Here is a 21629-nt window from a genome sequence, read left to right on the forward strand (position 1 = left end):
CTCGGAGGTGGTTGTGGACGTTCAGTGTGTCACTAGGAAGACGTTCAACAACCAGCAGAGGTGACTTGTTGTGACGCAGTGCGGCAACCTCAGCAACCCGGTAGGGGGTTGACTGCACAACCCAGACAGTCTAGACAGTTTCGGATTGACACTGTACTTCCTCGCGTCCCCATGGTTGACAGTTCACAGACTGTGCAGCAGTACCATGATATTGTGTCCGGCTCCGTCACGCATCCACCAGTGCGACCGGATTCAGCAAGTCAGACGTTGCCCACTCCGTTGCCGTTTCCTCATCAGTTTCGGATGAGGAACCCTCTGATGAGGACATTGCTGAACAAGACGATCAACCCCCAGCCCTGCTATCCATCCAGAAGATGCTGAAGAAGGAACGCTGCCCTGTCAGGCTGTGGATGAGTCTGGTTAGGACACTGTCATCCGTGGTTCAATTTGTGTCACTTGGAAGACTACACCTCCGTCCTCTTCTGTATCATCTAGCTTTTCACTGGAAAAGGACAAGACGCTAGAAGCGGTCTCGATCCCGGTTTCCGGAAAGATAAAGTCTGGTCTGACTTGGTGAAAGGACTTTATCAACCTTTGAAAGGGTCTTCCCCTGACTGTTCAGACTCCCAACCACGTTCCCTTCTCGGACGCATCGGACGTAGGCTGGGGTGCAACATTAGGCGGTAGGAAATGCTCGGGATTATGGAACTCGAGTCAAAGGACAATGCATTTCAACTGCAAGAAGCTACTGGCAGTACGTCTGTCCTGGAAAAGCTTCAGGTCTCTCCTTCAAGGCAAAGTGGTGGAGGTGAACACGGACAACACCCTGCTTTGACGTACATCTCCAAGCAAGGAGGGACCTACTCTTTGACATGGTACGAGTTCGCAAGAGACCTCCTCACCTGTTCAACAGGTCTAGACTTGTCACTAGTAACGAGGTTCATCCAAGACAACTTTAATGTCATAGCAGATTGTCTCAGTAGGAAGGGACAAATAATTCCAACAGATTGGACCCTCCACAAGGATGTATGCAAGAGACTTTGGGCCACCTGGGGCCAGCCAATCATAGAACTCTTTGCAACCTCGATGACCAAGAGGCTCCCAATTCTTTGCTCACCTATCCCGGACCCAACAGTAGTTCATATAGATGCCTTTCTACTAGATTGGTCACATCTAGATCTATATGCATTCCCTCCATTCTAGATTGTAAACAAGGTACTGCAGAAGTTCGCCTCTCATGAAGGGACAAAGTTGACGCTAGTTGCTTCCCTCTGGCCCGCGAGAGAATAACTCACCGAGGTACTTCGATGGCTAGTAGACGTTCCCAGAACACTTCCCCTAAGGGTGGACCTGCTACGTCTGCTACGCGTAAAGAAGGTACTCCAAGGCCTCCACGCTCTTCGTCTGACTGCCTTCAGACTATCGAAAGACTCTCGAGAACTAGAGGTTTTTCGAAGGAGGCAACCAGAGCGATTGCTAGAGCAAGGAGAACATCCACCCTTAGAGTCTACCAATCGAAGTGGGAAATCTTCCGAAGCTGGTGCAAGTCATTATCCGTATCCTCGACCAGTACCTCTGTAACTCAAATAGCTGACTTCCTCTTATATCTGAGGAAAGAACGATCTCTTTCAGCTCCCATTATCAAGGGTTACAGAAGCATGTTGGCATCAGTCTTCCGTCACAGAGGCTTAGATCTTTCCAACAATAAAGATCTACAGGACCTCCTTAAGTCTTTTGAGACCACGAAGGAGCGTCGTTTGGTTACACCTTGTTGGAATTTAGACGTGGTTCTAAGATTCCTTATGTCAGACAGGTTCGAACCGCTTCAATCAGCCCCCCTGAAAGATCTCACCTTTAAGACTCTTTTCCTGATATGCTTAACCACAGCTAAAAGAGTCAGTGAGATTCATGCCTTCAGCAAGAACATCGGATTCTCATCCGAAACGGCTACATGTTCTACAACTTGGTTTTCTAGCCAAACACGAGCTGCCTTCTCGGCCTTGACCAATATCGTTCGATATTCCAAACTTATTGTATGGTTGGAAATGAACTAGAAAGAGTATTATGTCTTGTAAGAGCTCTTAAGTTCTGTTTTAAAAACCTTTACGAGGCCCGTCTGAAGCTTTATGGTGTTCAGTTAAGAATCCATCTTTGCCTATGTCAGAGAATTCTTTATCCTATTTTATCAGACTGTTAATACGAGAAGCTCATTCCCTTCTGAATGAGGAAGACCAAGCTTGGCTGAAGGTAAGGACACACGAAGTTAGAGCTGTCGCAACTTCCGTGACCTTTAAACAAAATAGATCTCTGCAAAGTATATTTGACGCAACCTATTGGAAAAGCAAATCAGTGTTCGCGTCTTTTATCTTAAGAATGTCCAGTCTCTTTACGAGAACTGCTACACTCTGGGACCGTTCGTAGCAACGAGTGCAGTAGTGGTGGGGGCTCCACCACTACAATTCCCTAATTCCAGAACCTTTTTAATCTTTCTCTTGAAATATTTCTGGGTTGTCCGGAAGGCTAAGAAGCCTTTCGCATCCTACTTGATTTGGCGGGTGGTCAAAGTCATTTCTTGAGAAGCGCCTAGATTAGAGGTTTTGATGAGGACCTTTAGTATGGGTTGCAACCCTTCATACTTCAGCTCCTAGGAGTCGCTCAGCATCCTATGAGGATCGCGAGGTTCAGTAAGGAAGATGTACTTAAAAAGGCAGAGTAATTGTTCAAGTCGTCTTCCTTACCAGGTACTTATTTATTTTATGCTTGTTATTTTGAATAACTGCTAAAATGAAATACGGAATACTTAGCTCATAATAATGTCAACATGTAATGCTGGTCTCTACCCACCCCCCTGGGTGTGAATCAGCTATATGATCATCGGGTAAGTTTAATATTGAAAAATGTTATTTTCCTTAGTAAAATAAATTTTTGAATATACTTACCCGATGATCATAAATTAAAGGACCCACCCTTCCTCCCCAATAGAGACCCAGTGGACAGAGGAGAAAATTGGTTCTATGTTGACATCGAGTACTTGAGTACCTACTTGACAGATGGCGCTGTTGATGTACAGCCCCACCTGTATAGCGATCGCTGGCGTATTCCGCCCGTAGGTTTTTTCTGTCGGGCAGCAGAGCTGACAGCTATATGATCATCGGGTAAGTATATTCAAAAATTTATTTTACTAAGGAAAATAACATTTTTCACTGAGAATAAAATCTATTTGATTTTTTGTTTCGCCATTTTGTCTTCTCCATGTCTATTTTCTATGTTTCCTTTTATAAAATTTGTGTCCATGATTTTAAGATTATTTCTTACAGCAAATTCTAAAAGAATATTTCTTTTGTCATTTCTTGTGCCTACTCCAAATTTACCTACTGCTGATTTTCCTCTCGTCTTTTGACCTACTTTAGCATTGAAATTGCCCAATCTGAATGGGATGTTGTTGGTGCACACCTTTGAATGATCTTCTATTTAATCTTCGCATTTAGTTTGATAATTAACCTTGCAATTCTATCACTAGTACTAAAAAATTCTTCTATGTTACCTGCAAGATTTTTATTAATAAGAAAACCCATTTCATTTTCTTTTTTCCTTTCATGTCTTCTGTAGCAAACTTTATGCCCATCTTTTAACGCTACATAGAATTTCCAGTTCTTCTAATTTCACTCAATCATATTATATTGCAATTTATTTCTTTCATTTCTGGCATTTGATATTGAATTCAGCCTTAGGAATATATATCCACTGGAAATTCTTTAATGGTAAATGCTCTGGCTGTGAAGGACTCAAGCCTATGCCTCTGAGCTGAAACGACACCAGCACTAGACTGTACCAAGAGAGATATAAGTTTATTTCAAGTCTGCTCTAGATATTCCTGTCAAATTTAAGAATCTGTTTTTAGAATTGAAATCAACCCATTTCCACCATATTAAGTCATTGATGGATGTGCTTGCAACATGTGGCTCTTTAGATGACTGTTTGTCACTAACATGCATGACTTTAATAGATGTAAATATCAACCACAAATGGTATTTAATATGTAATTAACTTTGGGAATATATATCCACTGGATATTCTTCTATTATAAATGCTACTGGCTAGGAAAGTACTTGAACTTATGCTTCTGAGCCAAAACAATGCTGACAATAGACTGTACCAAACAAGCTGAATTCAGGAATCTGTTAATTTCATCTCTGACTATTAAAGTGGAAAAGCTGGTGTAAAACCAATAATGATGATGAAAGATTCTAAGGCATAGTTGTTAATTAACTTTTTGTCTCAAGTACGTTAATTGTTGAAGAAAATTTTCAAATCCTCTCATACAATAAAAAGATATAACAGTTTTGTGTTTGGGAATATTTATGTTTGCCATTTCTTACAGAGTGTATACACCTTCTCTTGGCGCATGGGGCACCAGTAAAAGTAAAAAATTGTAATGGTTGGAGTCCGCTTGCAGAGGCTATTAGCTTTGGTGATCGACAAACTAGTAAGTGTTATTTTCAGTATTTTAGTTTTGTTTTATTTTTTTCTTTGATTTATTTGTTTTCTTTGTGCACCTCCCAACTTTTCCAGTTAAACTTTTCCAGTCACCATTTAGATTTGGTAGCCAGTTGTTTAATATATTTTTCAATTTGTATTTTACTTACTCTGTATGTACTCACTTTATATATAAAGATGTTCAAGACACAAATGGAGGTTCACTTACATGGCAATTAGAATAATAACCTTAACTTCTTTATTTGTATATTAGCTAAGATTTTTTTGTATAGTTTCAGTATTGTTAAGGAAACTAAAACAGCAGTCCAGGGAGCACATGGAAATGCGAAGACCGGACTTGGTGAGGGCGCTTTCACAGATGGGCGATTTTTATATGGAACTTAAATGGGATTTTCAGAGTTGGGGTATGTATAACAGCATGCAATTTCTTTTATGATTCTTATAGTTACAAATTTTAGAATATGTCTACAGCATCCATTTTATTCTAAAGTGTTGTGCCTTGTGGCCAAGTTTCACTGTTTACATATTCAAATGGTTTTAGTCTTTGGTGTTTTTTAAAGAATCATTAACCCTGGAGAGGTACGCTCCTCGGACACCCCTTTAAGGGTATACTCGGTCGCGCGCGACCCCGACGCAAAAAAAAAAATTCTTGAAAAATCTGTTTTTGCAGTAACCTCCTTTTTTTTTTTTGCCAAAAAAAAGTTCAATGAATGCTTAAAACTACTGTAAAGATAAATACTACTCATCTGCTGAAAAACTATTTATTATAAATATTTTGAAAAATTAAGTAGACAAATAAAAAGACCTTACATAAAAATTCATAAAAAAAAAATTTATACATATATACACAAATCCTTTTAGGAATTGATTCTTGAATGTTTAGGACACATCTTGATGTATTTTGGATGAAGTCGGACCCATGGAGGTGAAGATCTGAAATGAGAAAAAAGGGATTTTGACGAAGGAAAAATCTATTTCTGGGAAGAGGCCTGTGACGCCCGGTGAGAAAGGTGAGAAAGGTCCTTCCTTATACCTTTCCTAATATAAATCTTCCAAATATACTAGAGAAAGATAAAAGCATGGAATGCAGAGGTTACAACCCTCGCGCGAACACCTTGTAGGTGTCGTGTATTAAACAAAGGCGTGTGAAAACCACTATTCACAGGTTGTCTTCCATTTAGATAATCCCTTCATCAATGGGGAGGGCTGTGACAGGCCCTAGAGAACATGGTTGAACTCCCCAACGACACCTACCACGCGCGCCCTCTAGGACATCCTTCTGCAAGAACATATGGCTTGGCAAGGAAAAAAGAGGGGTAGGGTCCGTATCAAATAACCGGGAAGGGTTTCACCGGGCGTCACAGGCCTCTTCCCAGAAATAGATTTTTCCTTCGTCAAAATCCCTTTTCTGGGGCGGCCTGTGACGGCCGGTGAGAATGTACCAGAGAATGCCTTCCAAGCCCAATAAATTAATAACAAAATAAGGAGAAAACAAACACCATGTAAGGCAATAATATAATACTGTAAGTAAACATAAATCATAAACTATCCATAGGCATAGGGGATGTAATGCTAAAATAATATGAGGACCAGGGATCACCTGAGTGTCCTGTCGTAAAAGGTATCAACCGTACATGTCTAAGCATATCTAAACTTTACAGGAATGGTAATTACAATAACAGTTAAATCATAACAATTAAACATGGCAAAATAACTTAGGGCTAACGAACCACCCAGGAGAGTGGCGACGTGGTGTGAGAGGTGGTCAGGAGGGAGGAGAGAAGAGATGGAATAAAGAAATAATCAGAGATTAATGGGGGGAGATAAGACTCCCCGCTGCAACCGTAGGGTATTTAAGGGCCTGTAAGTTCTTTAGATAGTGGCGTTTGAAAACCATAGGAGATTTCCAACCCGTGTATTTTTTAAGGTCATCAAAGTCCATGTTCTGGAAGTAATTGATAGAGGTAGCTATTGACCGTATATCATGAGCATGGGGAAATGATTCCGGGTTAGCATGTTTAATGAAGTAGAGGATTTGTTGTCTGATACCTTGAATGGTCATAGTACCACCTTGTTCCCTGATAAATAAGGGGCCAGACGAGCGGGTGGCAGATCTAGCTAAAAAGGTCCTGAGAGTAGTGACTGGACACAGCGAAGGATCCTGGGGAAGAGAGATGATCTTCCAAGGGGACCACCTATTTTGCGGGTCCTCATTTTTAGCTAGGAAAGCTCTGTCTGGGGTAAGTAGTACTTCACCTGTAGGGAGGAAATCTATGTTTTCCGGGTTACGTGAGAGCGCTGCTAGTTCTGAGATTCTAGCACCTGAGGCCATAGCTGATAGAAATAACGTCTTCCTAAGCAGAGTGATATAAGAGCAGGACTCGTTGTCAGTGTCCGACGCGAGTTTGAGGACATTGTTCAGAGACCAAGAGACTTTTTGCGGCCGATCCAACGGCCGAAGCCTAGCACATGCTTTTGGAATAGATGAGAAATAGGAATCAGCTAGGTTAATGTTAAACCCAACCAGGAATATCTTCTTCAAAGCTGACTTGATGGTAGTTATAGTGCTAGCTGCCAAGCCCTTGTCAAATAAGAACCTAAAGAACGAGATGGCTAAATTCGGAGTCATACGAGTGTGGTCTGAATTCTTTAGGAAACCTGCTAATTTCTTAACAGACGAATCATATTGACGAATTGTCGAGTCCCTTTTGTCCGCTTCGATGAAGAGAACGTTTTCCGGGTCAATGTTTGCGTCTTTATGAGCTGCAAACTTCATGAAGTCCACAAAGTTAGGGTTTTGGCTATCCTTGAGGAATCTGACACAGTCTGTGTTTGAATTACTTGGGTTAGTTTGGGGAATGGAATCCGGAAGGGTCGGAGTTTCAGCTCAAGGAGGAGAGGAAACCAACTGCTCTTTGGCCAGTGAGGTGCTACTAAGGCCACTGCCCCCCGGAAGGAGCGTAGTTTGTGCAATACTTTCATTAGAAGATTCACTGGAGGAAATAGGTAAATCTTCCTCCAATGGTTCCAATCCAGGGTTAATGCGTCTATGGCATAAGCTTGAGGGTCATGTTTGGTGTCACATAACAAGGAAGTTTGTGATTCATCTGAGTTGCGAATAGATCTACCTGAAGGTCCGGAACCAGCCTGAGTATTCACCGGAATGAAATTGTCCAGAGACCATTCTGATTCCAGTGGTTTCGTCCTGGATAGTGAGTCCGCTATCACATTCTGGACTCCCGCTAGGTGGGTTGCTAACAGGAACCAGTTCTTTTCTGCTGCCAAGGCGAAGATAGCGACCAGGATCTGATTCAGGTTGGGTGACTTGGATCCTCCTCTGTTGATGCAGTGTACTACGGCTGTGCTGTCTGACACTACTCTGATGTGGGTCGACCTCGGAGGAGAGAGCCTCTTCAGGGTCAAGAACACTGCCATGGCTTCGAGAACATTGATGTGGAAGTGTTTCATGGCGGGTGACCAAGAGCCCTGAAACATCTGACGTTCGTAGTAACCCCCCCATCCACTCAGAGACGCGTCTGTATGAATTGTCACTTGTGGGGGTGGGAATTGAAGAGGAACCGATTTGGAGAGGTTCTTCGGTTCGGACCATGGCTGTAATCTCATTTTCAAGACAGAGGGGATTTTCGAGACCTTGTCTCTTAAAGGTACTGTGGCTCTCTTTCTCCAAACTCGATTGATGTCTTTGAGTTTGGCTTTCAATAGGCGATCTGTTACTGAAGCGAATTGAAGAAGGCAGAGGCTTCTTTCTAAGGCTCTTCTGGACACCTGTCTGTGTTTTAGAAAATTCTTGACCTTGGAAGCTATTTCTCTTACCTTTTTGGGAGGTAGAACCAGCTTGTGCCATGCAAGGTCCCACTGTATGCCTAACCATTCGAAGCGGTCTGATGGAAGTAGGCGGGATTTTTGGAGATTGACCCGAAATCCCAGGTTGGCGAGAAAACGAAGTACTTTCTTCGTAGCTCTGTTGCACTCCAGGGATGACCGAGCCCAAATAAGCCAATCTTCCAGATAAGCAACGATCTGAATCCCTTGGTTCCTGAGTTGTTCTAACACTGTCTCTCCCAGTTTCGTGAATATCTTGGGTGCAATGTTGAGGCCGAAGGGCATGACTTTGAATGCAAAGGCTTTCCTGCCTAGACGGAAACCTAGGTAAGGAGAGAAGTTTCGAGCTATTGGTACGTGATAATAGGCGTCGGTAAGATCGATAGAGGTGGTGACGGCCCCACGGGGAAGCAGGGTACGTACCTGAGAGATGGTCAACATCCGGAACTTGTCGCAGAGGATGTAAGAATTTAGCTTTGACAAGTCCAGGACCACTCTCAATGCCGACGAGCCTTTCTTCGGAACTGTGAACAGGCGGCCTTGGAACTTCAGCGATCGAACCCGTTTGATTGTTTTTTTCTTTAGTAACTCGGTGGTGTACTCTCTCAGAATGGTTATGGGTCTCTGGAAGGAGGTCACTGGTGGAGGAGGAGAACCTTGTGACCATTTCCACCCCAAGCCTTTGGAGACTATGCTGTGAGCCCACGGACTGAAGGTCCAACGGTCTCGAAAGTGGTAAAGTCTCCCCCCTACCGGAACTATATCATTGCGAGGGAGTGAATCTAGGTTTTTTCCCTCCTCGAGAACCCCTTGTCCTAGGTCCGCCTCGTTGACGGAACTGTCCTCTAGCCCTGTAGCTACCTCTCTGGTGTCCACGAAAGGGACCTGAGGGTCCGTAGCTAGGGTTGTATGCGGGTGAGGGCATCCAAACGGGGTTGGGTTGGGTACCTGGGGGAGCAGTGAGGTAGACCACCTGTTGAGGGTGTTTCGGCTGTAGAGGAGACGAAGCAGTGGGAGACTGTGAAGACGAGTGGGCAATCGGCGATTGTTGGTAGTGACCTCGGCTCGTCTTGTAAGGGGCAAACCTCTGTTTCTTCCTGAAGAAGGTTTGTTTTTGACCTTCAACCCTCTTTTTGGCAGTAAGGCCCCACCTCACTTGCAAATTTTGATTTGCTCTCGCAGCGTCTTGTAGTACCTTGTTCACCTCCTCCTGAGGAAAAAGGTTCTTACCCCAGCAGGGGAAGCTATCAGCCTATTCGGTTCATGCCTGATCGAGGCCTCAGAAAGAACGTGCTTCCTGCAACTAACCCGAGCCGAACAAAACTCGTGTAAGTCGATTTGGAAGGACAGAGACAGGTTCTTTGTGAATACCCGGAACAAGGTCTCGGTCGGATAAAGTGAGGTTAGGGACTCAACGGAGGGAATGGAGTGGAGAGACCTAGCCAACCTATTCCGTGCCTCAAACTCAGTCTTGAGAAGAATATCTGGTAATTTAGGAAGCTTCTCGGAGAACAGATTAGAGGCACAGTCTGGGTCTAACTTCCCTACTGTGAAAGTAGGGGGGGCATCATCCCAGATAGTAACGGTACTCGGAATGAGCATGGAGGTGGGATCGGTCTCTTTAAGAGCCGGCATGGCAGAACCTTCTTTGATAGCCTGAAAAGTAAGAGCTGCCACTTTATCTGTAATAGGCAAGGTAATAACTGGAGAAGCTGTAAATATGGTGTAGGCTCCTTTGTGTGGGGTGAGCTTGGAATTAGTGCACCCCCAGTCTGACAACGTCCTGGCCCAGAAAGCTTGGGCCTGCTCTTTAGGGAATATTACCGTTTCCTTCGGTACCTTGTCTAACCTAACCAAGGCATGTTCTTTCAATCGGACGAAGCCGTTGAATGGGAATTCTAGTCCCGGAGGGTAAAATTCTAAGTCCTCTAGAGGACGGGTGCCTATGCCCTCTAGAGTTATGGCACCATCAATATATGGAGCATGTAAGGCAAACCTCCAAGGGTTGTTTTTCTCGAAGGGAGGTAACTTCGATGCGTCCGGGGCTGAAGGAGGGGGCATCTGAGTTCCGGAACGGATGAGACTTGCCACCATATCTTTGAGCTCCGTCATAGCTCCTTGGTCTGCCCTAGACTGTTGAAGATACTGTTGTATCTGTTCTTTCACAATATCCCTGACCATGGCGGCGGATAAAGGGGGCTCCCGAGCCTGATCCTCTTAACGAAGCCCTGGACTTAGTGGACTTTGACTTCTTAGGAGTCACAGTTTTAGGTATAGTAATATGAACATCAGGATCCTTTGAGGGTCCCGGAACCGGTGACACTGATAATGGCAAAGCTGAAGGCTTAAAGGTACGTAGTGGCTTCACCTTGGGTCGTACAGGAACGGAGGGACCTCGAGGAGAAGCCGTAGGTTTATCAAAGCCGTGAAAGGAAGTAGTAGAGGAAGGAGTGTGGGGTGAAATGGGGTCCACCAACTCAACACCACCTACCTGCTCATCCATGGGTTCCTCGTCCAGACCTAGGTAGGGCTCGGCCTCCGTCACTAAAACCTTTTCCTCAGTTAGAATGGTTGCTCTAACCACTTCAATTAACGGGGCCGCTGTCTCCGGTGGAACTGCTGCAGTAGTAGAGCCTGGGAATAGGCGAGAAGCCATGTCTCCATCAAGGAGATAGGGTGCGCCAGCCGGCGCATTTCTCCCAAACCCTGACACCCAAGGCCGGAGAGTAGCTCTCGCCTCCCTGAGAGATTCATCATCAGCCTGAAAGAGGAGAGGGGAATTAATGATGAAGCCAAAACTGAAGTCAATATATAAAGAGCAATTAATTCTTCGCAAAGGATATTAACAGGGACAAACTAGAACCAACTTACCTCCTCGCTCAGGAGTAGGGCTGACAGCTCATAGCAGAGCATGCATGACTCCGGAAACCATATCGTATAGGGGGCTTGTCCCGGTTCCCGAGAGAAGGATATGGCGCAATGGGCATGGGCCCGGCATAGATCATGGCCCATGGGATCAGTAAAAGCAGCGGAGCAGCCCCTGGCAGTGCAGCGGACTTTCTGTAAAAAGAAAGAAGACATAAGTCTGGATGTTCCTTGAGATTCTTGTCATTGACTTATGAATCAGAAACACTTAAATCTTAATTATGTGTGAGTATGGTAGTAGCTAACACCTTAATAAATTAAGAAATTATAATAGAAACCAGTAACCACGTAGCATGAATCTCTAAACTTCATCGGTATCACACTGTTAACTCCGGTTCTGGACTCCTGCTTGATCTCTGTTTTTACCGGAGGTCCGGTAGCAAAGGCCCGTCATCGTGATATCGTGACTGTCTCCGGTACGATAACATTAACCTCAATGAATGAGTTATCTCCAGTGAAGCCGGAGATACGATGAAAACGGGGGCCTTAACGGTGTAATTGTGATCAAACATGACAAAGGTTCGTGTGTAAAAGGCTTCAGCTGGAGTCCGAGTGCCGGATTTCACCGTTGCACTCCAAAAATCTGCTCCGGAACGATAACTAGTTCTCACCCAATGAGTATCCATTATAGCGGAGCATAACTCAAGGCGGAGCTAAGCATAACTTAAGGCGGAGCTAAGCATAACTCAAGGCGGAGCTAAGGGTGTCGGTATAAAACGACCCCAATTAATGACTCATACACTAACGAACCTAATAATAGTGTTAGCTATATTAACAGTAACCACATCAATAAATCGTTTATAATATTAAACGTACTATCATCAACTCTGATACTGAGAGGAGGCCTGAATAACCCGTGATCGTATAAAAACGGAGAACGGGAAATTCACCTCTCTTACTCAAAGAAAACGAGAGAAAGGATAACTCATACCTGTAGAACAGGAAACGAGCACTCTATGCTTTCGCTCTCAAGGTTACATATTAAAAATTAACATCACACAATAAAATAAGAAAATTAATAAAATTGATTGCTTTTTCTTAGTAATAGTAATAACGAAGAATAACGACAACGTAACAAATAAACAAGGATATAGTCTAAAACGAACCCTCCAGGGTACAAATTAACAGACTAAATCGCTACTATGCTTTAAAACGCTATCTTTAAATCGCTATTCTTCGTAGGTCCAAATTGGACTTGCAAGCAAATAAATACCATAGTAAAAACTAATAATAATTAATGATAACATAAAAGGCCATAAAACGTAAGTGATATAACCTAGCTGACAGAGTACCAGATGGGCAAAAATAACTAGAAAATTTACCGAAGCGAACATACCCAAAATGGCTGCCGATACCTCGGCAGGACAATCGGTTCCAAAACTAAAAACCACCATATTGGAAACAGAACAAATGCCCGGTACTGCCAAAAGCTGCCAAAACAAACTATGGTACTTAACATTGGTAAGTGTGAAGTAACAACGTCAGTCATGTTGAAATAACGAGAAACTCTTCGAGAAAACACTGTGCCCAAAAAAACTCGGCTTGATGCAAGTCCAATTAAAGAAGGATGTCCTAGAGGGCGCGCGTGGTAGGTGTCGTTGGGGAGTTCAACCATGTTCTCTAGGGCCTGTCACGGCCCTCCCCATTGATGAAGGGATTATCTAAATGGAAAACAACCTGTGAATAGTGGTTTTCACACGCCTTTGTTTAATACACGACACCTACAAGGTGTTCGCGCGAGGGTTGTAACCTCTGCATTCCATGCTTTTATCTTTCTCTAGGATATTTGGAAGATTTATATTAGGAAAGGTATAAGGAAGGACCTTTCTCACCTTTCTCACCGGCCGTCACAGGCCGCCCCAGAAAAAGGGTAACTTTTTTTGGCCAAAAAAATTTGTCCAAATTTCATGAATTTTTTTGGGTACCCAAATGAAATAGGAAGTGGCTAATTTTTTTAGGGAATAAACATGTTATCCTAAAATAGAAATATGTAAAAAAATCTTCATTATTTTGTAAATTACGTTTATATCAGGGGCCATATCTAAAGGTCATTTTTTGAGTACTTAGAAATTTCGTAAAAAAATAAATATATTTAATATATAATATGATATTTATGCAGATAAAAATATACCAAAATATCACAAATTCTATAGGGAACAGGAACAAGAATATATATAGATAGGGCAACTTACGCTTCGGATGTCCACAAAATGGCCGCCAACCACACTGACTCAGACTCCCTAATCTGTCACCTGAAATGCAGGAAGGGTATGTCAATTTCAAGGTGTTATTTACTAATCTAATTATTCTTGGATATGCATAAAAATTGTATGGTGGATTGCTGGATGATTGTCAATTATTTTACGACTATAAAATTAGAATTCTGACCCGAAAAATTTTTTTTGAAGGGAAATATAATCGAAAAAAAAAATGTAAAACAACATAATATTTTAGCTAAAAAAATTTGATGATATTCAATCAAAAAAGAAGTAAACAAAATTTTCCGACAAATAAACATCTAAATGAATCATTACTCTGTGATAGTTCCTTAGTACGTAGTAATTTTGAAAGAAATGAGAAAAAACGAAAAAGTGGCAATCGCAGGAAAATCGAACACATACCTATATATACGCCATATCTGGCTAAAAATAAAGATAGGCATGGGTAGCCAGATCATCTAGAAACACTTTCCAACACTATAAAAATATAAGTTTTGCGACACTACTTGCCAATTCCTTACGGTAACATGACTAAGCAAAAAAATGCAAAACAAATAAAAAGGGGCACTCGCGGAAAAATGGCCAACATTCTAATATACGGAATTTCAGAAAAAAAAAAAAATTTCAGCCACGTGCTAGGCAAACCATCAAGGAACATTTTCCGACAAATAAACATCTAAATGAATCATTACTCTCTGATAGTTCCTTAGTACGTAGTAATTTTGAAAGAAATGGGAAAAAACGAAAAAATGGCAATCACAGGAAAATCGAACAAATACCTATATATACGCCATATCTGGCTAAAAAAAAAGATAGGCATGGGTAGCCAGATCATCTAGAAACACTTTCCAACACTATAAAAATATAAGTTTTGCGACACTACTTGCCAATTCCTTACGGTAACATGACTAAGCAAAAAATGCAAAACAAATAAAAAGGGCACTCGCGGAAAAATGGCCAACATTCTAATATACGGCATTTCAGAAAAAAAAAATTTCAGCCACGTGCTAGGCAAACCATCAAGGAACATTTTCCGACGAATAAACATCTAAATGAATCATTACTCTGTGATAGTTCCTTAGTACGTAGTAATTTTGAAAGAAATGGGAAAAAACGAAAAAATGGCAATCACAGGAAAATCGAACACATACCTATATATACGCCATATCTGGCTAAAAAATAAAGATAGGCATGGGTAGCCAGATCATCTAGAAAAACTTTCCAACACTATAAAAATATAAGTTTTGCGACACTACTTGCCAATTCCTTACGGTAACATGACTAAGCAAAAAAATGCAAAACAAATAAAAAGGGGCACTCGCGGAAAAATGGCCAACATTCTAATACACGGCATCTCAGATAAAAAAAAAGACATGCACGTGTTAGCCCAACCCTCAAGGCACACTTTCTAACAAATAAACATGAAAAAAAAATCAATAATATACGGCAATTCCTTACTACATAGTAAATTTTTACAAATATTGAAAAAAAACAGAAATTGGCAACCGCAGTTAAATACCCCATATACCAATAACTACGTCGTATCTGACAAAAACAAAGTCACGCATGGGTAGCCAGATCATCTAGACACACTTTCCAACACTAAAAAAGCAAAAGTTTTACGACACTATTTGGCAATATCTTACGGAAAAATGACTTGGCAAAAAAATGAAAAAAAATGAAAAAGGGGCACTCGCGGTAAAATGGTCCTCGTGGTGATGAACGACATTTTAACTAAAAAAAAATCATGCACATGGTAGCCAAACAATCCACCAAGACTTTCCACAACTGATAACCTATACAAGTTGCACCATTCTACGACAATTTCATAATACGTAATAACTTTGATAATTATGCAAATTACCTTAGAAGGGTAAACTCGGTCGCGCTCGACCCCGACGCGTCTCAGAAATCGGGGAAGGAGTACAGCTACAGCAATGCACATCTGGACACTACTAGAGCGTGTAGGCGAGACACCTACTGCAGGTCGATCACCCACAAATTCAGTCACGGGGATGAGTCACGTGAGAAAAACCTCTTTTTTTTTTTTTTTGACGCTCGGGGTCGCGGACGACCCACCGTACCGTTCCAGGGTTAAAGCAACTTTGGTATTTTATTATGAATATTAAGGTAGATTAGATTAGTGAATCAGGCTAGTCAGATCCTATGCAAAACATATGCCTAGTTTTCCTAGTTTTCTTTGAGATGTGTTGCATGTACTTGTATTGAAGAAGCAAGTGAAGACTGACCCCTTTAAAAGAAAATGTTTCTCACTCCTATTTGTGGAAGGGGTTTGGAGTTTGTTTTTCAAAAGAGCTTGGAAAGAAGAGAGTTGATGCAGTTAACAAAAATCTTGAGGACAAATCTGAAAAAACTGCGGCTTTCTTCTTTTAAGCTCTTAAGTAATAACAAATTACTTGAAGGCCAATTTAGTACAGTACTAGCACATTTGCCCCAGAAGGCTAGTTCTTTGCCTCAAAGAAAGGGTTAGCATAACAGGTGTTTTTCAATATTAAACTTACCCGATGATCATATAGCTGTCAGCTCTGCTGCCCGACAGAAAAAACCTACGGGCGGAATACGCCAGCGATCGCTATACAGGTGGGGGTGTACATCAACAGCGCCATCTGTCAAGTAGGTACTCAAGTACTCGATGTCAACATAGAACCAATTTTCTCTCTGTCGTGCCACTGGCAAGACCTACTAAATACGCCGTCTCTAACTGGATTGGTTTTCACAACGATTTGGTGAAGTACACTATTCCAGTTTTGAGCTTTCGCTATGCAGGGGTTTTTTCTTCATTTCAAAACTTGAACTCGTTTTGGATAGATTTAATTATGGTGACGAAGAGAGTATGGACTCTCTTTCACTTTTAAATGTCCGACCCTTCCCTTAGACGGAAGTGTGTTTAGGTTTTTGGTAATTTTGCTTAACACGTTATAGATCTATTTATTTTATATCTCTCCGCCTTTATAGGCCTCTTCGATTAACTTTCCATTTATTATAAACTTATAAAAATAAATTTTTATGTTTGTTTATATGCGACCTTTCCTAATAGTAGGCGGTCCTAACTTGGAACCGAAGTTAATTAACATTGAGCCCGTTATATCGTATTTAACCTTTAAAGAATTTAATACTTTTTTAATTTTAATGTTTTATGAAAGAATTCCTTTGATAGTCTCGTACTGTTTTCAAAGATGAACTAACGTTTAGTTTTTTAGTCTACGCAGTTGTTGACGTTCAGAACGTTCAACATGCGCTCTATCGTTACGATAGAGAGAGAGTGTATCACGGTTTCACTTTGCAGTAAGAGTAAACCGATTCTAGCGTTTCGTTCATTCTCTCTTAGCTTAAATGGTTTAAATTCTAAATTAAAGGAACTTTTTATTTGGAAAACCTTTCAGTTTTTTCCTTTAGCAAATAACATGTTTTAACGATATATAATTGGGCTCTTCTCTCAGGTGCGAGATCAAGAGAGAAGAGAGAGAGAGAGATAGAGAAGGAGGGAGAGAGAGGAGAATAAACGTTTCGTTCAAGCGGGTAACGTTGTTCTCGCTTTTTTACTCTCCTCCCTAGTCGCTGTAGGGGAAGAAGGTAAAACGTTTCTAGGGTTTTATTCTTGTTCCCAGGCTTTGTACGGTGAGAGATTGTAAACGTAGTTTATTTGATCTAGTGTTTAGTCTCTTTTCCAGCCACTGAATTCTTTATCTTTATTTATGTTTTTCTGTTGCATTGTAAGACTGTTTTCGCAATTACTACCTTTTAATGAAGGATAGGATTGCGTGTTTCAGGTAGAAATCAGTTAAAGTTTCGATTTCAGTGAAATAAGTGCAAAACAGAAAATCAAAAGTGATAAAGTGATATGCGCAAAGTGTTACAGTGTTGCGTCCGAGGGTTCGTCTGTTCGTGCCAGTCGTTCACCTAGTCCGGGACCTCTTCCAATCTCCCAAGCCGAGGGGAGAAGTAATGTCGAACGACTTATGGGTTCCACAGGCCTTGATCAACGAACAGACGTTTTTCCCTCCGTGGTTTCGGGCGTATCTACCCAAGATCGCCCCACCCACACAAAGACGAGAGAGCCCATTTATTCCTCGTCTGCGGAAGAGGTTTCTCGTAAGAAACCATGGACCACATCTTGCAGCTTTTTAAGTGCAAGTCGGTCCCTTCCGCGCAAGTCCAACGGCCTAGGTGTAGCCACTGGGTCAGTTCGGACTCGCTGCAGTCATCCGACGACTGCACACCTCCCAAGAGAGGCAAGGTGGTACCGCAACAGGCAGTAACTCCGTCTGTTGCCGCACCAGCTGTTTTAGTCCCTGAGTCACAACAGACAGTAGCTCCGTCTGTTGCCGTTTTTGTAGACCCTAAGTGGTCTTTACTGCAGTCTATGCAGACTCAGTTAGCTGCGGTTATGCAGGAGTTTCGTGCGGAGAAGGTTGACACTGCTCCCGTTAGCCTACAACCTTCCACGGTTGTGCGCCCAGCTCACGCTGAGGCGGCCTGCTCCCACACTCCGGCTGCGGAGAGCTCCACCTCCGATGCGCAATCGACCCTGCCAGACGCATGTTAACGTTAGCCGACGTGCGGCACCCTCCGTTAACATGCGTGAGCTACCGCATCAGCAGTGGGAAGGTGGAGTCAAGCTGCCGTGTTTTGACGCGATGCGTTAGTTTCCGCAACCCACGGCAGTCCCCACCACGCACCACCACTCCGCTTTGGTTGTTGCCTGCTCCCACACTCCGATTGCGGAGAAGGTTGACGGTGCACCCGTTTGCCTACAACCTACCACGGTTGTGCGCCCAGCATGGCTGCCTGCTCCCACACTCTTGTTGTGAGAGCTCCTCCACCCATGCGCAGACGACCCTGCCAGACGCATGCTGACTCCCACAGACACACGGAGCACTCCGTTGCCGTGCGTGAGCTACCACAAGCTGCCGTGTTTTGACACGGTGTGTCAGCCTCCGCAACCCACTGTGGTTACCGCCACTCGCCCGCAGCAGACTAGTCAGTCAGGAGTTGAGGCTTCCCCACACAGCTTTGGTTGTTGCCAGCTCACAGACTGTCAAGCAGTTACATGACGTTGCCTTCTGGTCTGCTACTAATGCACCAGTGCTGTATGTCCTCACGCCCTGTTGTGGTTGACAGTTCAGTTTTTGACAGTTCACAGACTATCAAGCAGTTACATAACGTTGCCTTCTGGTCTCCTGCTTATGCACCAGTGAGAACCTCACTTGAGATAACCTAGCTTTTCTCGGACATGGTTCCTGTAGATGAGAAAGTGCTGTTCTCCCTCCTACTGATATTCCTTTGAGGACTCTGTCATTTGGAGAGGAGCCTTAAGCTGCTTAGCCTCCTATGGACTTTAATTAAAGCATAACAAGGCTTACAGGGATGGTAAATGGTTCCGCTTCAGTCGCTAACCCCGTCTGTTGCCACACCTGCTCCCATAGACCCTAATGGGCTTTGTTGCAAGACATGCAGTCCAAGCTTGTGTCCTTGATAGAGGATTTTTTACGGAGAAGAACCTTCTGGCCAACAACCTTCCTACCGGTTGGTTGTGCGCCCTGTTGACGCTGAGGTATCCTACTCGCGTCCGCCAGTTGAGGTGGTTCCTCCACCGATGCGACCCAGTGTGGGTTGCCAGTCGCACGTTGACGTTAAGCGACTCTCGGAGGTGGTTGTGGACGTTCAGTGTGTCACTAGGAAGACGTTCAACAACCAGCAGAGGTGACTTGTTGTGACGCAGTGCGGCAACCTCAGCAACCCGGTAGGGGGTTGACTGCACAACCCAGACAGTCTAGACAGTTTCGGGTTGACGCTGTACTTCCTCGCGTCCCCATGGTTGACAGTTCACAGACTGTGCAGCAGTACCATGATATTGTGTCCGGCTCCGTCACGCATCCACCAGTGCGACCGGATTCAGCAAGTCAGACGTTGCCCACTCCGTTGCCGTTTCCTCATCAGTTTCGGATGAGGAACCCTCTGATGAGGACATTGCTGAACAAGACGATCAACCCCCAGCCCTGCTATCCATCCAGAAGATGCTGAAGAAGGAACGCTGCCCTGTCAGGCTGTGGATGAGTCTGGTTAGGACACTGTCATCCGTGGTTCAATTTGTGTCACTTGGAAGACTACACCTCCGTCCTCTTCTGTATCATCTTGCTTTTCACTGGAAAAGGACAAGACGCTAGAAGCGGTCTCGATCCCGGTTTCCGGAAAGATAAAGTCTGGTATGACTTGGTGAAAGGACTTTATCAACCTTTGAAAGGGTCTTCCCCTGACTGTTCAGACTCCCAACCACGTTCTCTTCTCGGACGCATCTGATGTAGGCTGGGGTGCGATATTAGGCGGTAGGGAATGCTCGGGATTATGGAACTCGAGTCAAAGGACAATGCATTTCAACTGCAAGAAGCTACTGGCAGTACGTCTGACCTGGAAAAGCTTCAGGTCTCTCCTTCAAGGCAAAGTGGTGGAGGTGAACACGGACAACACCCTGCTTTGACCTACATCTCCAAGCAAGGAGGGACCTACTCTCTGACATGGTACGAGTTCGCAAGAGACCTCCTCACCTGTTCAACAGGTCTAGACTTTTCACTAGTAACGAGGTTCATCCAAGGCAACTTGAATGTCATAGCAGATTGTCTCAGTAGGAAGGGACAAATAATTCCAACAGATTGGACCCTCCACAAGGATGTATGCAAGAGACTTTGGGCCACCTGGGGCTAGCCAACCATAGATCTCTTTGCAACCTCGATGACCAAGAGGCTCCCAATACTTTGCTCACCTATCCCGGATCCAGCAGTAGTTCATATAGATGCCTTTCTACTAGATTGGTCACATCTAGATCTATATGCATTCCCTCCGTTCTAGATTGTCAACAAGGTACTGCAGAAGTTCGCCTCTCACGAAGGGACAAAGTTGACGCTAGTTGCTTCCCTCTGGCCCGCGAGAGAATAACTCACCGAGGTACTTCGATGGCTAGTAGACGTTCCCAGAACACTTCCCCTAAGGGTGGACCTGCTACGTCTGCCACGCGTAAAGAAGGTACTCCAAGGCCTCCACGCTCTTCGTCTGACTGCCTTCAGACTATCGAAAGACTCTCGAGAACTAGAGGTTTTTCGAAGGAGGCAACCAGAGCGATTGCTAGAGCAAGGAGAACAGCCACCCTTAGAGTCTACCAATCGAAGTGGGAAATCTTCCGAAGCTGGTGCAAGTCAGTATCCGTATCCTCGACCAGTACCTCTGTAACTCAAATAGCTGACTTCCTCTTATATCTGAGGAAAGAACGATCTCTTTCAGCTCCCACTATCAAGGGTTACAGAAGCATGTTGGCAACAGTCTTCCGTCACAGAGGCTTAGATCTTTCCAACAATAAAGATCTACAGGACCTCCTTAAGTCTTTTGAGACCACGAAGGAGCGTCGTTTGGTTACACCTGGTTGGAATTTAGACGTGGTTCTAAGATTCCTTATGTCAGACAGGTTCGAACCGCTTCAATCAGCCTCCCTGAAAGATCTCACCTTTAAGACTCTTTTCCTGATATGCTTAACCACAGCTAAAAGAGTCAGTGAGATTCATGCCTTCAGCAAGAACATCGGATTCTCATCCGAAACGGCTACATGTTCTACAACTTGGTTTTCTAGCCAAACACGAGCTGCCTTCTCGGCCTTGACCAATATCGTTCGATATTCCAAACTTATCGTATGGTTGGAAATGAACTAGAAAGAGTATTATGTCCTGTAAGAGCTCTTAAGTTCTATTTTAAATTCCTTTACGAGGCCCGTCTGAAGCTTTATGGTGTTCAGTTAAGAATCCATCTTTGCCTATGTCAGAGAATTCTTTATCCTATTTTATCAGACTGTTAATACGAGAAGCTCATTCCCTTCTGAATGAGGAAGACCAAGCTTGGCTGAAGGTAAGGACACACGAAGTTAGAGCTGTCGCAACTTCCGTGGCCTTTAAACAAAATAGATCTCTGCAAAGTATATTTGACGCAACCTATTGGAAAAGCAAATCAGTGTTCGCGTCTTTTATCTTAAGAATGTCCAGTCTCTTTACGAGAACTGCTACACTCTGGGACCATTCGTAGCAACGAGTGCAGTAGTGGTGGGGGCTCCACCACTACAATTCCCTAATTCCAGAACCTTTT

At 43.5% G+C, this 21629-nt stretch overlaps 1 protein-coding gene across 1 annotated transcript in view; it reads left to right on the top strand.

The window, feature by feature from the left end:
* LOC137645866 (ankyrin repeat domain-containing protein 13C) overlaps nucleotides 1–21629 on the top strand; it is a 185527-nt gene that overhangs the window by 49983 nt on the left and 113915 nt on the right. Inside the window, exons 3-4 of the mRNA XM_068378862.1 lie at nucleotides 4382–4486; nucleotides 4770–4901. Coding sequence (XP_068234963.1) covers nucleotides 4382–4486; nucleotides 4770–4901 — 237 coding nt within the window. The remainder of the gene's footprint in view (nucleotides 1–4381; nucleotides 4487–4769; nucleotides 4902–21629) is intronic.

This window comes from Palaemon carinicauda, chromosome 8 (genome assembly GCF_036898095.1).
Source record: "Palaemon carinicauda isolate YSFRI2023 chromosome 8, ASM3689809v2, whole genome shotgun sequence".
In the NCBI taxonomy this organism is placed as follows: Eukaryota; Metazoa; Arthropoda; class Malacostraca; order Decapoda; family Palaemonidae; genus Palaemon; species Palaemon carinicauda.